General features: G+C 42.7%; 1 protein-coding gene across 2 annotated transcripts in view; it reads left to right on the top strand.

The window, feature by feature from the left end:
- Window positions 1–18,344, top strand: part of LOC126373075 (1-phosphatidylinositol 4,5-bisphosphate phosphodiesterase) — a 96,567-nt gene that overhangs the window by 76,595 nt on the left and 1,628 nt on the right. For both annotated transcript variants that reach the window (XM_050019054.1, XM_050019055.1), the window contains exons 10-21: window positions 598–856; window positions 4,323–4,502; window positions 4,625–4,778; window positions 6,119–6,276; window positions 7,390–7,596; window positions 8,800–8,964; window positions 9,423–9,627; window positions 10,309–10,443; window positions 13,670–13,847; window positions 14,234–14,437; window positions 17,182–17,338; window positions 18,142–18,231. In XM_050019054.1, the coding sequence (XP_049875011.1) occupies window positions 598–856; window positions 4,323–4,502; window positions 4,625–4,778; window positions 6,119–6,276; window positions 7,390–7,596; window positions 8,800–8,964; window positions 9,423–9,627; window positions 10,309–10,443; window positions 13,670–13,847; window positions 14,234–14,437; window positions 17,182–17,338; window positions 18,142–18,231 (2,092 nt within the window). The remainder of the gene's footprint in view (window positions 1–597; window positions 857–4,322; window positions 4,503–4,624; window positions 4,779–6,118; window positions 6,277–7,389; window positions 7,597–8,799; window positions 8,965–9,422; window positions 9,628–10,308; window positions 10,444–13,669; window positions 13,848–14,233; window positions 14,438–17,181; window positions 17,339–18,141; window positions 18,232–18,344) is intronic.

Raw genomic sequence — 18,344 nt, 5'->3', positions numbered from 1 at the left:
TAAATGGGTATATGTATGTATGTATTTATATTTATATATTTCTATTTTATTTTTATTTATTTTACTTTTATTTGTTTTTTTTTTATTTATTTATAGTATTTATTATTTTATACAAGATGTTGCACTGTCCCGCACCAAATTGTAATAATGTTTCCTATACACTGGTTGCCTGGAAGAAATTGCTGCTTAGCAATAAGGCCGCCAGATTGTACTGTATCTATCATCATCTGTGTTAATTTGTTTTGTATGTTGTGTGCAATAAAGTATATTTAATTGATTGATTGAATACATTTTAAAATCATAAATGAATCACGTGCTCAGTGCTGAAGGTAAACATCGTGAGGAAACCCACAGAACCCCGAGAACTGCATTTTCGGTGGTATGTGACCTAACATGTATTGGACGGGTTTTCCCTTCGCGGGCTGGAAGGTCAGACAGGCAGTCGCTTCTGTAAACCGGACCTGTCAAATCTCCAGGTTAGGTAAGCGTACCCTGTGAATAACGGGGTAATGCTAGGGAGGTGATGCATCGCTGTGGCCTTTTAACCCACCAGCTCCTATTTAAACTCTTATAACCCAAACGAACTTTTGCCAACAGATGCGTAGAACTCGATTGCTGGGACGGCAAAGGTGAAGATGAAGAACCGATCATCACCCACGGCATGGCGATGTGCACAGACATCCTGTTCAAAGACGTAATCTACGCTTTGAGAGACACTGCCTTCGTGACGTCAGACTACCCCGTCATCCTGTCCTTTGAGAACCACTGCTGCAAGGCGCAACAGTACAAGCTGGCCAAATACTGTGATGAGATTCTCGGAGATCTGCTGTTGAAGGAAGCGTTGCCTGATCATCCGGTAAGTTCTAGAATCTGTCGTGTGGGTTATAAAGTGTACCGACTTCACCAATCCTTAGTTGAGTTGCAAACGTGAAAAAGACAGTTTTTTTTTGACGTATTGTAGATTTGCCGCAGATGGCATTAACTACTTGGCCGGACAAATGGGGAGCGCTGAGGGCTCTCACCCGGTACAAAGTTCAGATAAGCGCTGAATGAGGGAAATCGTCGACCACGCCGGCGGGGTCGCTATCGGGGTTCTGAAGTGTTTGCTGTCGCGAGCTGATTGGGCGCCTCTATGGCTAGAGACGGTCGTTGGGATCGTATATCACGTCCTCGAGACGCCGATACTTTTCATTACTGTCCCTGAGCGGGATGTATTCGGAAGCCGCTACAACTACCAGGGGATTTGAGTGGTGCGGAGCAGATTCGAATAAGACAGTGTAATCATGCGAAAAAGATAGTTGCCTATTGTACTCTTTCTATTTGTCTTTTGTTTTGTTTTTTTTTCCTGTTTGTGCTATCAAGTATTTGTTATGTTATAGAATACATGAGAGACTTTCCAGGATACTTTCCTCAAAAACAATACATACAGGGTGTTAGTGACATCGTAACGAAAACTTCGAAGGATGATTTAGACCACGATTCTGAGTTGATATCAAGTGGAATTTTCCGTCGCAAGATTCATGACTAGCGCTATACATATTTCTCTCCTTTTAACCTTCTAACTTCATGGATAACAGACATAATGCATCTTTTGTCTATGGTTTTAGGTATAAATGGTAACCCTTTTTATTATACCCAGGCATAATTACATCTTAATAATAGTTTATTATGAAAGGACGCCACACAAAAAAAAGACAACAACATCATATCAAATTTCCACTAAAACAATTACAAAAAAGCAAGACGGATGTTTGTCGAAATGATCATAAGGTGGTGGTGGACGCCCTGAGATAAAAGGGCCTCAGGGCCTCACTCATCACAAGTCGCGGCGTGAACCATGACGCTGATATTATGTGGACCCTGTTGGGTGACGCACCATAAACATGTGTTAATGGTGTACATACATTATAATATAATACCAAATTACTTTAATAGAATTAGAGTGTACATAGACAAATATTATCGCAAAGATGTATACGTAAATACTTAAGGTTAGAATAAAAAAGAAAGTTATTAATATAGGTAAAACTAGTAAATAAATCTTCCACCTATTATTATTCTAATTAAAATAAAGAGAAGCAATATAAGTAGCAACATAATTCCAAATCCAAATATCAAACAACAATTATTTTTATATATCCTTATACCATTACTTGTATTTTGGAATAATTATGTACCCGGGCAATGAGAGAATAGGTAATTATCACGTTTTAAAGCTGTACAACGCCATCTTGTGTCTCCCTCGTTGATAATCTCGTGATTGTAAATAAGTTTTTATGTAATTCGGGTGTCAAGAGAAAGTCTAAATAAGTCCTCTGTACAAAGTTTTATAAGTACCCACAAAGGGTAAACAAGTCTGTACAAATTCCACAATAATTAAAATGTTGTACCGTACCACTCACAGGTACTTACTTAAGTGAGTTCCCGACATTCCGTACCTTTATTTATTTTACTTGGAGCTCTTAACAACAACAAATGTTATACAAAACACAACAAAGCGCAAACTACCATACGTAGCTCTTAATTTTACTTATTCAGCACTTTAAAGAACTCAGTTGCTAGTTCCCCCGGCTTGAACAAACTTTAAGCGAGGGTTTGAACGAACTTTACCTGCCCCCGAGGCACGGGAACCATGCCGCGCACGGCGCGAATTATGTAGAGGACTTCGACCAATATTACGCAGCGAATGGTATCTACTCAAATAACTTTGTGATCCTAGTTTGGTTAGGACATTACAGGCTGATCACCGGATTGTCCAAAAAGTAAGATGATCCGTGCTTCGGAAGGCACGTTAAGCCGTTGGTCCCGGTTACTACCTTACTGATATAAGTAGTCGTTACATGAGCCATGTGGCCCCTGACATGGCTTTTCTTTGGCGCCTCAATAGTAACCCTGACACCAGGGCTGATAAGGTTGGTAATTCACCTCACAACCCATACGATAGACGATAGAAGATCGACATAATCGGTTGCTGTGCCGCGGGGGCTTATGTGGTGACCCATATCAGCTGAATCGTGGATAGCTAACTGTGTTTATTATTGGACATTACAAATTGTATGGAGATTAAAAATAAATAAATAACTGATTGTTGCAAGTCACGTTTTCACAGTTGGCTCGACCTTTATAGACGGCGATACGGCTCACCACCTATTTTGGGTCTAAGAAAAAGTTCGGTGAGGTGTGGGTAGTCAGTCATTCTTATGATGGATGTACCTCTAACTACCTCGAGTAAGATATAGTCGTGAACTTTTGTTATGTTATTCAAGTCAAGGTACCAGAGATCGAACCGGCATTTTCTGCTTGAAAGGAAAGCCGTAGAATTACCTACTTGAAATCGAGAGCGTTTCTATAAGGCACAGATTCCTAAAAACAATCTTTTAATCAAGCCATGGGCAAGTGATCAATGTGCTTAGCATTCTGAAGGTCGCCCAAATCCCTCCGGGGACTGTATACCTCTGAATTAATTAACAGATTGAAAGATACCTTGGGAACTTGTGAATAAGCGATCGAACTAAGTTAAGAAACAAGGTCGTCTTGCCCTTGGAACTCTGTCCAGAGAGGAGGCTGCATATTGCATCACTGTATCAGCAGCATGTACTAAGTAACTTTCTTAATTTAAATGTTTTATCGCGTCGCCATATTGGAAAGCGAATGTGTTTTGTTTTAAAATGTTCAAAAGTTCGAATGTACTTCAACTTTTTTCTATTTAAGGCTGAATATTATTTTCGAATGTTCGAAATTTGAAAACACGTCAATTGAGATACTTTATACGAAACGTCAAATCCATTTTTTTCTATGGAATTTGGAATAGGCTAGTTGTGACGTCATCAATAAATATGGTCAAATAATCGTACTATTCGAAGGTCGTATTATAAGTCACAATTAAAATCATATAATTATGTATGGATTGGGAGATCCGCGTTCGATTCCCGGTGAGGCCATTCTCGAAACCACTTTATGACACTATCACTAAACTCATATAACGGCCTCTGTGGTCCAGTGGTTGAGCGTTGGGCTCCCAATCCGGAGGTCCCGGGTTGGAATCCGGGTGGGGGGACGTACCAGAAAAATCACTTTGTGATCCCTAGTTTGGTTAGGACATTACAGACCGATCGCCTTATTGTCCGAAAGTAAGATGATCCGTGCTTCGGAAGGTACATTAAGCTGTTGGTCCCGGTTACTACTTACTTCATCAGTAAGTAAGTAGTCGTCACATGAGCCATGTCAATAATAACCCTGACACTATGGTTGATGAGGTTGGTAATCCACCTCACACAACGATAGAAGACTTAACTCATTTAATTTATTTATTTCCCTTGCAGTTGGAGCCAGGAGTGCCTCTGCCTCCCCCGTCGGCCCTCAAACGGAAGATCCTGATCAAGAACAAGCGGCTCAAGCCTGAAGTAGAGAAGCAGGAGTTGGAGCTGTTCAGGCAAGGCCAGTTCGTCATCGAGGACGAGGTCAAGGAAGATGCTTCGGCCTGCGCAGTGCCAGATAAAAAGGTATCTTTATTCACTCTCAAATTGGAGAAGTCCTTAGAAAATATCCATAGTACTTACGTCGGTTGAAATTGTTACTAAGGTCTTTGGGGTAAGTTACCTGATTTTTTTTAATCATCGTACAGCCAGAGGAGATAGTGGCAGAAGCAGCGGCAGCGAGCGATGACGCGCCTCCACCAGTGGCATACACGGGCTCCACCACCAACGTGCACCCCTGGCTGTCCTCCATGGTCAACTACGCGCAGCCCATCAAGTTCCAGAGCTTCGAGGAGGCTGAGAGTGAGTGTTCATGACACAATTTGACATTTGCGCATATAGAAGTAAGTGCGCAATGTTAAACAGCATTATTGCTTGTTTAGGTGAATTGCTTCAATGTGGCCTTTTTAACCCAAGTATTCGCGACGTTAGGCTTCAAAACCCCGATGGCGACCCCGCCGGCGTGGTTGAAGAGTTCCCTCCTTCAGCGCTTATCGGCCTACCTAACATAACTAACATAAACATCGAATATATACGTCCCACTGCTGGGCACAGGCCTCCCGTCTCCCACCAAGTAACCAGAAGGGTCTGGAGCATAATCCACCACTCTACTCCGCTGCGACCGCCCGGCCAATTAAGCTGGAGTACTAGGGTCAATTAGTTTTTTCTGGTTCAACTGGGCAACCTCAGGCCTAAGAGCCCTTAGCGCTCCCCATTTGTCCAGCCAAGTAACTAATGCAATTTCCGGCAAATCTACAATAAGTCACGTCAAAAAAATGGTACTTAGAGAGTTAGCTCTACCACCATCGTGTACCCCTGGTTGTCTTCCAGGTAACGATGATTCAGGTTTTTGTTTCTTATATCTCATAAGACTTTGATTTGTCTAAATCTCGGAATCTTAAAATGGACTTTTAACTCCCATTTTATGGTCACCCATTTTTACACACACACACACACACACACATATTACTTTCATTTACACACCATGCACACCAAATCACACCATCACATATTTTGTCACAAATAGTTAACTTCTACATAATTCCCTATTGATTGATTAGTTTTTTAATTTTTATCCTTATTTCTTTTATTTTTGTAGTCGTTTGTTTCTTTCTAAGTTGTAATTATGGCTACCCATTAAGACTGCTAATCTGGAGGTTGAGGCCTGGAATCCTATAATACAGGGTATCCTAGTTTAGGTTCCAGCCTTTACACATGATCGTTATGGTTAATCATATTGTCTAAGATGTATATGTACACTTTGTATCATGTTATGTTGTGAAGGAAATAAATATTTTTATTATTTTATTATTTCATCAACATCATCATCATCAGCCGTACGACGCCCACTGCTGGGCATAGGCCTCCCCCAAAGATCTCCACGACGATCGGTCCTGCGCTGCCCGCATCCAGCGGCTTCCCGCGACCTTCACCAGATCGTCGGTCCACCTTGTAGCGGGCCTACCCACTGAGCGTCGTACGACACGTGGACGCCATTCCAGAACCCTTCCGCCCCAGCGGCCATCGGTTCTCCTCGCTATGTGTCCTGCCCACTGCCACTTCAGCTTTGCAATTCTCCGAGCTATGTCGGTGACTATTATTTATTATTATTTATACTCACTGTAATTATCTCATGTTTCCAGAGCGCAACATCTACCACAACATGTCGTCGTTCGCTGAGACCACCGGCATGAGCTACCTCAAGTCACAGGCCATCGACTTCGTGAACTACAACAAGAGACAGATGTCGCGTATCTACCCCAAGGGCACGAGAGCTGACTCCTCTAACTACATGCCTCAGGTAACGCACCCCTGAGAGATCACCTCGCAAATTAGGTTTTAGTAGGAGTTGTAGAGATCAGTGGAAAACCATTGTATTTTAATGTAGACGACGTTTTCTGACAGTTTTTATAGTGGATTCATCATGGGAAATGTACTACTAAATACCCATAAGGGAAGATCTTGTATAAACTCACTACTTTCCCAGATGTAGAAGGTGCTGTGTGAGAACTGAGAGATCACACATGTCAGGCTGTATCTTTTTAATTATTTCACTACAAATTTCAGAATACAGTTCTACATTTGTTTTACAACTCCTACTAAAACCTACAATATTCCATTCACGAATTTGCGAGGTGATCTCTCGGTGCACACGCACTCACATAACATCTTCTTCAAGAGCCATTTCCATCCTGGAGGTCGTCCTGTCTTCAGTCATGCGAATTAGTTAATCTATGCTGTCCACATTCAGTCAGTATCTTACGTTTTTTGTCCATAAAATTCTTCCTGTTTTACCTTCGGTATTGCCCTCGATAATGACATTCAATCCTCCAGTTCTATCGTGTGAGTTCAAGGTGGATTACACCTTATCAACTCCGGTGTCGGCGTTGTTATTGAGCCGTCAAAGGCCCCTGACATGGCTCATGTACCTAATGACTCAGAAATCAGAAAGTAGTAATCAGACGTGCTTCCGAAACACTAATCATCTTACTTTCGGACGATCAGGGGGGTTAAAATGACAAAATCGAAGCAATTCATCTAAGAAAGCAATATTGCTATTTGAAAGTCGTTTGCATTGCGCACTTACTTTTATATGCGCAAATGCCAAATTGCAATATTGCTTTCTTAGATCAATTGCTTCGATGTGGCCATTTTTACCCCCCAGGACAGTCAAAAGCAGCGATGTGTGCCTTAATAAACGTAACTTTTGAGTAACTTCTAGCTTGTGAACACTTGTAAATTTTGGTAAACACGACAGTGGTCCAAGGTGGAGCACGCAAACTCAAATAGTGCCTACGCTTGCCTTGAAAATCCCGAAATTATATGTATTGGGAAACAATGACGCAGGAAAAGAATTCCATTCTACTACAGACATATGAATCGTTCGCTAACTGCAGACGCTGATTCTCCACAGGTATTCTGGAACGCTGGCTGCCAGATGGTGTCACTGAACTTCCAAACATCGGACCTGCCCATGCAGCTCAACCAGGGCAAGTTCGAGTACAACGGCAACTGTGGTTACCTGCTCAAGCCGGACTTCATGCGCCGCGCTGATCGGAGTTTTGATCCTTTTGCTGATGCTCCCGTGGACGGCGTTATCGCTGCCCAGTGTTCTGTACAGGTAAGACCTATCCAGCTGTGAGGCTCTTATACACAGTAGCAGCCGAACTCTGGGGATAGGTCCCATTTGTTCCATAGAACATGACGTCATCGGACAAAATGAGACGTTTTCCCATTATGTTCTATGGAACTATATACAAGCATTTGCCCCGACTTTTTTTTATTAGTGACGTCATAGAACAAAATGGGAATTGTCTTTTCCAAAATTGTTCCATGTTCCTAATCTCTTGGTTGAATATCAATCTTCATGCCAAATCCTATGTACCTGCAGAAAGGTGTCAATATTTGACTTTGGTATTCAAAAAATAATCATTGTCATTTCAGGTCATTTCATTACTTTCGAGTACCTTCCTTTCGAGTGACCAGTTTGATAATCATTAAAGAGTCTTATCTTTTAAAGAGTCTCTAAACTTGTTCTATGGAACATGTATTAGATGTCCTGTAGAACAAATAAAACTAAAAAGTCTCATTTTGTCCGATGGCGTCATGTTCTATGGAACAAATGGGACCTACCCAACCCTGGGGGGCCACTTAATGGATCCCCAGGAGGTCATGGAGCTTCCTCCCAAATAAACGCTCGATCTAATCGAACGGATCGGTTTAGAGGAGGAGTTTTAAATATATACATATATGTAGGGTCTTGGCCACAATAGATCTTGACTAGGTCGCAGTGGCCATTCGGGCTGGATTAGTTCGAGCCCTCTTGATTCACAAATAATAATATAAGAGCTATCCACGATTTTACGCCTTAGATACATACATACATAAACTGACGCCTTTTTCCCACCGGGGTAACCAGAGACTATAGAATTCCATTTGCTTCGATCCTGACACACTTCTCTTGCTTCCTCCACATTCCTTATTTATTTGCCTTAAATGGTATTTGCTTTTGCTAGTGACATCGTAACGAAAACTTTGAGGAATGGTTCAAACCATGATTCTGAGTTGATATCAAGTGGAATTTTCCATCATCCAATTGAAAATAATAAATTAATTTAAAACAAAAAAAACATTTAGTGCGGATTGGTGGTATATCCACAATCCACAACATAAGGATGAAATGCCTGCCGACATCTAGTTTTCCGTAGATGAAATTGAGTGTGTGGAATTAACTCGTGAAGTTCCCGCGCTTACTCACTGAAGTGTATCCTATAAAAAACCGACAGACAAGCTACCCAAAATAAACCAAATTGACCATTCGCAGGTGATCGCCGGTCAGTTCTTGTCAGACAAGAAGATCGGCACGTATGTCGAGGTGGACATGTATGGCCTGCCATCTGACACCATCCGCAAAGAGTTCCGTACACGCATGGTGCCTTCCAACGGACTGAACCCTGTATACAATGAAGAACCGTTCTTGTTCAGAAAGGTACTTGCTTACTTTATTATGGTTTTCGAGGAATATTTGAGATAACATCTTAGAGTAGGGTGGAAGTTTTATTTAATTGTTTCTGGTCACATTATGACGCAAAGTGCCTTTATTTTAAAAACACATTAGGTGATAGTTATACGTGGTTGGAATTTGTGCATAATTGTGTTATGACCTAATTAAGTGGGTCGACGCGCGGAATCTTGTTTGCAAAATCATGCAAAATCTCGCGCCAGACCCGGGTCACACACCGGATACTTCATACAAAAACCTCGTTTTACACAGACACTACACATTGACGTTATCGTGCACGCGCATTTGTATGTGTGACGTCTGACGCGCATACGGTTTAAGACTAAAGTAACACCGAAGGGGGTGAGGTAAACCTAGCTCAGCCGCTGGTGGGGAGCGGAGCGTTGCCGTTCTATACGTAGTGTTATTCCTTATTCTATGCGCAGGTGGTGCTGCCAGACCTGGCGGTGCTCCGTTTCGGCGTATACGACGAGAACGGGAAGCTCCTCGGGCAGAGGATCCTGCCTCTAGACGGGCTGCAGGCGGGGTACCGGCACATCGCGCTGAGAACAGAAGCCAACTTCCCCATGTCGCTGCCCATGCTGTTCTGCAACATCGAGCTCAAGATCTACGTCCCCGATGGCTTTGAAGGTGGGGCGTTTACATTCGGCCGTTGCCACTGCCCCTTTTAAACTAGCGGCTGTAATGGCCAATTCCAGTTGCTTCGATGTGGTCATTTTAACCCCCCTGGAATTCGTAAACTATTTTTATCGTGTCTATACGTCTTCTTCTATCGTGTGGGTTGTGAGGCGGAGTACCAACCTCATCAACCCTGGTGTCAGGGTTAGTATTGAGGCGTCAAAGGTCCCTGACATGGCTCACGAGTTCTTATTTACTCAGTATGAAGTAACCGGAACCAACGGCTTAACGTGCCTTCCGAAGCACGGATCATCTTACTTTCGGACAATCAGATGATCAGTCTGTAATGTCCTAACCAAAGTAGGGACCACAAAGTAATTTTTGTGATATGTCCCCACCGGGAATCGAATCCAGGACCTCCGGACCGTGAGCTCAACGCTCAACCACTTGACCACGGAGGGTCCTGGGGACGAGAGTTGAATCCGCGCCGCACGACCCGCATTTTGCTGCAAAATGCGATGACTTCGGCGCGTGTGACTCCTGCGGTGCGTCTAGGTGCGCAGTCAACTTTACGCACCATACTAAAGTGCAAATAAGTTAATGGATCATGCGAAGGCCCCCCAACCGCCTCACTCAACTGCCCCCTGGGAGTACAGTCATGAGCTTATACTTAAATATTTCTCAATTTCGCAGATTTCATGGCAGCGCTGTCCGACCCGCGCGCGTTCATGGGCGCGGCGAAGGAGCGAACTGATAACATGAAGCAGCTGGGCATCGAGGAGACGGGAGGCGCCGAGAAGAAGGTCACCATTGAGGAAAAGAAGGAAGGTACTGGTTCATTCTGTTTATGTTTATTTAATGTCATACAATAGTAGGTACGGTCATGAATACTAATATGTAATACGTACACTTTGAAGCCGTGTAATATTAACTTTTTTGACAAATTGAATCATACGTCTCATCATCATCATCACCAGCCCATTAACGTCCCCACTGCTTGGGCACGGGCCTTCCCTATGGATGGATAGGGAGATCGGGCCTTAAACCACCACGCGGGCCCAGTGCGGATTGGTGGTTATCAACGACTGCTAATGCAGCCGGGGCCAACGACTTAACGTGCCTTCCGAAGCGCGGAGGAGCTCGAGATGAAAACTTTTTTTTTGTGGTCACCCATCCTATGACCGGCCTTTGCGAAAGTTGCTTAACTTCAACAATCTTTAATATTAAATGTCAAATATGATAGTGCGACAGGGTTCTAAAGTGGGTACATGACTGTACTACTTACGACATAAGTTTGTCGCAGTTTGTAGAGCGGTGGGTGATAATGATAATATAGTAGTTTGGTAACTCCCCGCCCTGGACCTTTACCTCACCCCCTCTGGGTTTTACTTTAGTCTAAATGACCGTTAAGGAGTAAGGGAGAGCGAGCGCGGACTGTCTCTCTCGCACTTACACGTAAGAACGAGATATTTCTATTACACGTTACGCGTTCTTTCAACTTAACTATCACCACAATCTTTCAGAACCATCCCACACATAGGTACATACATAAACTCACGCCTATTTCCCACTGGATTAAGCGGAGATTGCATATGGAATTCCATTTGCTTCGATCCTGACCACAGAACAAAAGAAAGAGGCTGGAAGGGCCAAGTATGAGCAAATAGTTTGTACTTCAACTTTGCATTCCAATTGTCCGCAAACTTTACGACCCACGGAACTCCGCGATAGTATATTAAAGGTTGTCTTGTGCATTATAATCTGCAGGTCAAAAAATCAATCGATCCCTCCTTATCACAGGAACGCTAAAAACCTTAGTACCATCGGCTATTTATCAAAAAAATACTTTTGTATGCAGTATCTTACGAAAAGTAATAATGGAATTTGAGAAGCAGTAGAGCTATCGTAGTTATCTGTTTGCAGGAGTAGTGGTAAAAGAGAGTGCGGTTAAACCGGCGACAGCGGTTCTCATACAAAATGCGCGTTAGGGCCTTTCCAACCTCTTTTTATATTCTGTGATCCTGATTATTCTCTTGCGTCCGTATTTATCAATCGTTTCATATTCGCACGCCAGTTCAGAGTAGACCGTATTTTTTTTGTTTTTAGAACATACCCAGTTTGGTCAATGTACGCCCTTGTAGGTCTACCAACCTTCAAGAATCGTGTCACACCTTTCGAATGTACCCAAGACTGGGAATAGCGTGTGAAATCATATCGCGACCGACAAACATAAACAGTCCACGCGCGGTAACATCCGTATGATCGGTGTCGGTATTTTTGGACCGTCTTCCTCTTTTACTCGCGGTCCAAGTGACAAGCGGCCTCTGTGGTCCAGTCATTGAGTGTTGAGCTCGTCAGTAGTTCGAAAATACCTAAGATGATCGGCGCTTCGGAGGGTTCGATCAAGCTGAGCGTAGCAACTTAAACGGTATTTTACACGGGCGATTGACCAGCTAGCGGCAGCTGACGCCAGCGTCATCTATCAAGTTTCAAGTTTATTTATTTCTGAACAATTTTTACTTTGTGTCGAAAATTATACAAAAAAAAATAATAACAATATATCAGTAAAACAAACGAAAACAGTGAATACAAACTGCCACACACTAAATGCATAACACAATAAAATAATTCAATTCCCGTTTCAGCAAACCTTAAACAATTCCCAACATAATAGTTATTATTTATCTAGAATTAATTAGACTGATGAGTCTATAGTTACTTACATGTAGATTTCAACTTATCGTAAAGATGACACCTTAGCCATGGTATATAACAAAATCAGGTATGCCAATCCTATGACAAGCCGTCATCGCCAGTCGTTTGATGATGTAAGTGTAACCACTGAGTTACCATTAAATTGGTATCTCCAACATTCCAAGGTCGTAAATATTATTATTGAAAATTAAGTGAATTTCTGACTAATATATTTATTTACTATTACTTGTCACGTATATAAAAATCATTAAAACTGTAAGTAATCTTTGACTAAAAGTTCAAAATTGGATCGCGAAATAAAATACATTGGTCGTGGGTAATTTTTTTTTTATAAAATGGCAACTCAGGGTGGGATGACGTCAACTGGGCTAACCTTGAAATGTTAGCTGTCACTTTTGAGCATACCTGGTTTTGTTATACCATGTCCTTAGCTATTTATTTTTTAAATTATTTAAATTTAAATGATGTATGTAAATATACTCTTATAACTTGCACCACCGTCAAGCGAGTTGTACTACATATTTAGTTATTGTATATTATGTATCATACGTAATGCAGATATAATCGGTGTCTGGTCCAAATAACGTTAGAAATGCTCGGGTTGAAAGATCGCAAGGCTGTTACAGGTAAGATAGGAGTCAATACTTCACTGGTGCCGGTAAGATAAATAGTTTTTTTTATTATTTCCCATCATACAAAGGTCCCTTCATATTACAAAAAAATCTTCAATCAATGGAGGGGGTATATACTCCGTTACGCTGCTCGACGCAAGTGTGATGGCGTCCAGAGTAGAAGTACTTCAAAGCCGTACTAGGACTCCACCTCTGAATAGTACTGACAGCTACTGCGGCCCTCTGTCAGGTTCCAGGTTACAGTCCCTGTGACTCGCCCCTTCCGTCCTGCATTGCCGTACCGATGGCTCCCATCTCCACCTCTGCAACCGTTGAGGTCTTCACCCGTATCCCTGGGCAAGGGTTCTACGTTACACCCCGTAGGGCTGCGTCCCTATTCGAACTCAGCCACCATCTCACTTCGGCCTACTGAAGTAAGAGGCGCCCACCAGCAAGGACGCGTCGAACAGGAATTGCCCCAGTGGAGGGCAGAGAAGATGACTCTGTCCCCCCTGGGGCCGGGTTAATGGTATTGTATGGAACAAAGACCAAAGGCTCAAATTAGGAGTCAGGCCGCTCGTGGGAAACCAGTTACCGCCACGCTGGTCAATCTCCGCCTTTGCAACCGTTGAGGTCTTCACCCGTATCCGGGCAAGGGTTCACCTTACCCCATTTTGGGAATATTTTCGTGAGCTTACATTTATTTCTTTGATAAATCTGTGTTCTAGAGCCGTTAGTCTTCGAGCCGATTACAGTGGAGTCTCTCCGCCAGGAGAAGGGCTTCCTGAAGGTGACCCGCAAGCAACAGAAAGACGTCGACGCCATGAACAAGAGACAAGCCAAGGAAAAAACCACGCTGCAGAAACAGCACTGTTCTTCACTTGAAAAGATCGTTAAAGGAAAAAGGTAATAGATTACCTGATAGAGTAGAGATAGTCTGTATAGTACTAGTTTTAAGATTTTTTTATTACTTATTTTGTTTTGTTTCATTTTGTGTCACATAGTATTGAGCAATCATTTTGAATAGTCATGAAATAAAATGTACCTACACCATAGACCTCTAGAACACTCTAGTCCCCTGACAAGAAATACAGTCAGGAAATGGATTTATCAATCAATCAATCAATAATACTTTATTGCACAACATATACAAAGGACATAAACATACGAATAAAAATAAGCACAATAGGCGGCCTTATTGCTAAACAGCGATTTCTGCCAGGCAACCTTAGGGTGAAAGAAGTTTATGGATTGGATTTATTTTCATTAAGATTAAATTACCCGGTTTCCAGCAAAGACCAGCTCCGCAACGACCCGGCGTTCCGCAAGCTGGTTAGCGAGCAGTCGGCGGCGTGGTCGGAGCTGGCCACGCGGCACCGCTCCGAGGCGTGGGCGGCGGCGCGGGAGCGGCTGCACGAGCAGCGGGACCTGCTGCGGAAACTCATGGAGACCACGCAGCTGGCGCAGATGAAGCAGCTCGAGGTCAAGCATGACAAGTGAGTATATAAGTATAAGTGAGTGTAACTTACCATCATGCGTAAAAGGCAGACGTCCTTACTTAGTAGAGTGAGGGGCAGCAGCAATGGAATTCTGAAAACAATCGCTGACAGACTGGACTGCCCGTTTCAGAACCATTGGATGAGGCTTGAAATAGGTTCGATAAAACCTGTTCGATGATCCGTGCTTCGGAGGGCACGTTGAGTAAGATCCAGGCAACAATTTACCTAATTAAGGCTAGATAATGTAAAGCTCATTAAAAATGTCGTACATAATAATAAAAATATGAGAAAAGAAAAATAATAACAGAAAAAGAAAACATCTAAGAAATTCTGAAGATCTGAAATTAAGTTTGAGGAGGAGATGGGCCTCCTTTTATAAATAAAACTCCGAACTATGATGGGTATCCTCTATTGTTCATCAACATACCGGATAGGACAGAATAACAACACAATCACAGTAATTTATATAAAAATCTCAGAGCGAGTTAAAAGTGCACCTGTCGCCTAGCAAGCCTTTCACCCAAGAGAGAGAGGTGAGGTGCGGGGGCGAGCGGTGTGACATATGGCCAAGCGTGAGTCGAATTTATTTGGCACTGGCTACACATCATTCAGCCTTGTCATACGCCACACCACCCCCCAAGGCAGAAAAATAGCCCAACCCGAAAGAAACAATGACATTATTATATTACAATGCAACCCCGAAGGAAACAATTATACATTCTTGTAATAAAAAGAAACGCTTAGGTATATAATGCAACATTTCAAAAAAAAAGTTAAATGCTGAAAAGTAACCACTATACAACACAATTGAATAAACTTTTGAATAAACTTTTAAATAATGCTTTGGAAGTATCCAAAGAAACAAATTAAACTCTTATACAAACAGCTAACAATCTTAACTAATTTGTAACTTATTAATAAGCATAACTTATAACTAAGTATTAAGAAAAGAAACACAAAGGTACTTTGTACAAGTATGACAAGTAACATTAATGTTGTTACATACTGCGGGCAACATTAAAAAATAAAAAACAATAACAACTAGTTTGTGATAATAAAAAGAAACATATGCATTGCTAGGTACACCTAATATAAAACAAACATCAATAAAAGAATGAATTGTTTAGTAAGTATAGGTAAATGTAAAAATGTATTATAAGTACAACAAAACAAAGGTATGTATAACTGAAAAGGTAAATGCAATGTGTGAGCATATGGGAGGACGACAGTAGGACAGCTACAAATCCAAACGGTCCTTAAATGTTACGCTACGACCGGACCGCGTAGTGTACTGCGGTTTGCTGTTATCAGTAGGCGTAGGTCGAACAGTAGGGGCAGGCGAGACTGGGGGCGCAGTTGGTGCAGCAGGCATCACCGGAGCAGCAGGAACGGGCTCGGAAGTCGCGGGTGAGTGCGCGATGGGTACCCGGGCGGCTGGTGAGGTGGGGATGTCTAGTATGTACGCCGGTTTGACACGGTCTACGCTTACCTGTACGTTCTTATCACCTACGGTGATGGTGATAGTTTTATCCCTCCTAGACACGACCTTGTACGGTCCTGTGTAAGGCGGTCTAAGAGAAGGCCTGACTGTGTCATCCCTTAAAAAAATGTGAGACGCGGTGCTGAGGTCCTTCGGTACAAAGATGGATTACTGGCCGTGTCGCGAGGCAGCTATGGGTCGCAGACGAGCCATGTTCCGACGCAGTTGAGTTGCGAAGCTCTGTAGGTCCTCGAAGCGGTCCTGATTGGGTTCAGCAGGGGAAATTAGCTCACCTGGCAACCGTAGGGGCTCTCCGTACACGAGCTCCGCTGCTGAACACTGCAGATCTTCCTTGAGGGCAGCACGCATACCTAGCAGGACGACAGGTAGTGTTTTGTGCCAGGTGTCCTCATGACACATTAGAGCGGTCTTAAGGTGTCGGTGCATGCATAACAACACAATCACAGTAATTTATATAAAAATCTCAGAGCGAGTTAAAAGTGCACCTGTCGCCTAGCAAGCCTTTCACCCAAGAGAGAGAGGTGAGGTGCGGGGGCGAGCGGTGTGACATATGGCCAAGCGTGAGTCGAATTTATTTGGCACTGGCTACACATCATTCAGCCTTGTCATACGCCACAAGTTAATCTGGACTGTACATCTGACAATCCCAATTAGGTTATAGTAGGGAGCTTTAACAGCATTTAACAGGAAAAAATACATTTTGAAAATCAAAAACATATCATTAAAAATAAGGAAACGCTTTATTAAATCATATATTTGGAGCATTGCACTCTATGGAAGTGAAACGTGGACTATGACACAGAGAGACAGAGAGAGGTTGGAAGCGTTTGAGATGTGGTGTTGGCGAAGGATGGAGGGTATAAGCTGGACTGAAATGGTGTCAAATGAAAAAGTGCTGGAAAGAGTTGAAGAAAAGAGAACCATATTGAAGACTATAGAGAACCGGAGAGGAAATATGATTGGCCACCTGATACGAGACGATTCATTTATAACAAACATTATAGAAGGAAAAATTGAAGGGAAGAGAGGAAGGGGTAGACCTAGGATAACATTTATGAAACAAATAAAAGAGAAGGTGCAGGTCGTGTCGTATCGGGAGGTGAAGGTTTTGGCGGGAAGAAGAGAGGAATGGCGGTTACTCCACCGACAAGAGCGCAGCTCTTAAATAGAGAGAGAGAGGGAGCTTATTTTTATGTATAATAAAATGCCTTCAGATGTTATGATGTTAATTCCTCCTCAGGGAACTGAAGGACATGAACGCGAGGCAAGCCAAGATCAGCGTGGAGACCAGCAAGGAGGTCGCCAACGACAAGACCTTGAAGACCAAGCAGGAGAAAGACCGCCGGCTGCGGGAGAAGAAACAGAATAACACCAAGAAGTTCATGGACGAGAGAAAGGTAGGATGTGAAGAATTTGTTGAATAATGAAGAAGGTCTAGGGCCCTGTGCCGAGGTTTTTCTGGCAGCTTCTTTTCCCCAGCTATACAGGTTGTGAGAAGCTGCAGTAGTTTTAGGCGGATGAGACGTTCGTTATGTAAAAATTGACGATTCAAAGTGTAGCTATGTTACCTACTGAATAAAGATATTTTTGAATGTGAATTTGAATAAGCCAAATTGGGTAATGGCTAGGTGAAAAAAATCACTAACAACATGTACTATTAAACAGAACAACCAGGGGGGAAATGAAGCTGCAAGAAAAATCTCGGCACACGGCCCTAGACGTTCTTCAAAAAAAACACATGAGATATTGTTATACAATTTACTAATTTGGCTTCCTGATATCAGTTCCCAGACAGTTAACGACCTCCGTGCTTCAGTTCTTGAGCATTGGGCTCACGATCCGGAGGTCCCGGGTTCGAATCCCGGTGTGGGACATGCACAAATAATCACTCTGTGATCCCTAATTTGGTTAGGACATTACAGCCGGATGGCACGTTAAGCCGTTGGTCCCGGTTACTACTTACTGATGTAAGTACGTTGTCGTTACATGAGCCATGTCAGGGGCCTATGGCAGCTCAATTATAACCCTGACACCAGGGTAGGTGAGGTTGGTAACCCACACGATAGAAGAGGAAGAAGACAGTTAATCCCATGCCTTCATATCTTCTAAATATTCACTTATATTGTTGGTTTTCCACTAACCCTCGGTGGAAAAACGTGGTGGGGCATAAATGCTGTAGTTTCACTGTTTCCCGTTTCAGACACAAACAATCAAGCATAACCGGGAGAAGGAGAAGCTGAAGGTAGTCCATGATAAGCAGCTGGATGAGCTGTCCAAAGACCTTGACAATGTAAGTTAAATATCTCAATTAATTTCCCTGTGCACAACTCACTGATAAGATATTAATTAGTATAGGATTCTGAGTGGAAACCAGTGAGGTTGATATCAACCTATACCTACCCA

The sequence above is a fragment of the Pectinophora gossypiella genome, chromosome 15 (genome assembly GCF_024362695.1).
Source record: "Pectinophora gossypiella chromosome 15, ilPecGoss1.1, whole genome shotgun sequence".
Taxonomy (NCBI): Eukaryota; Metazoa; Arthropoda; class Insecta; order Lepidoptera; family Gelechiidae; genus Pectinophora; species Pectinophora gossypiella.
The sequence above is the reverse complement of the archived record's forward strand: the minus strand, read 5'-3'. Positions and strand labels throughout refer to the sequence as shown.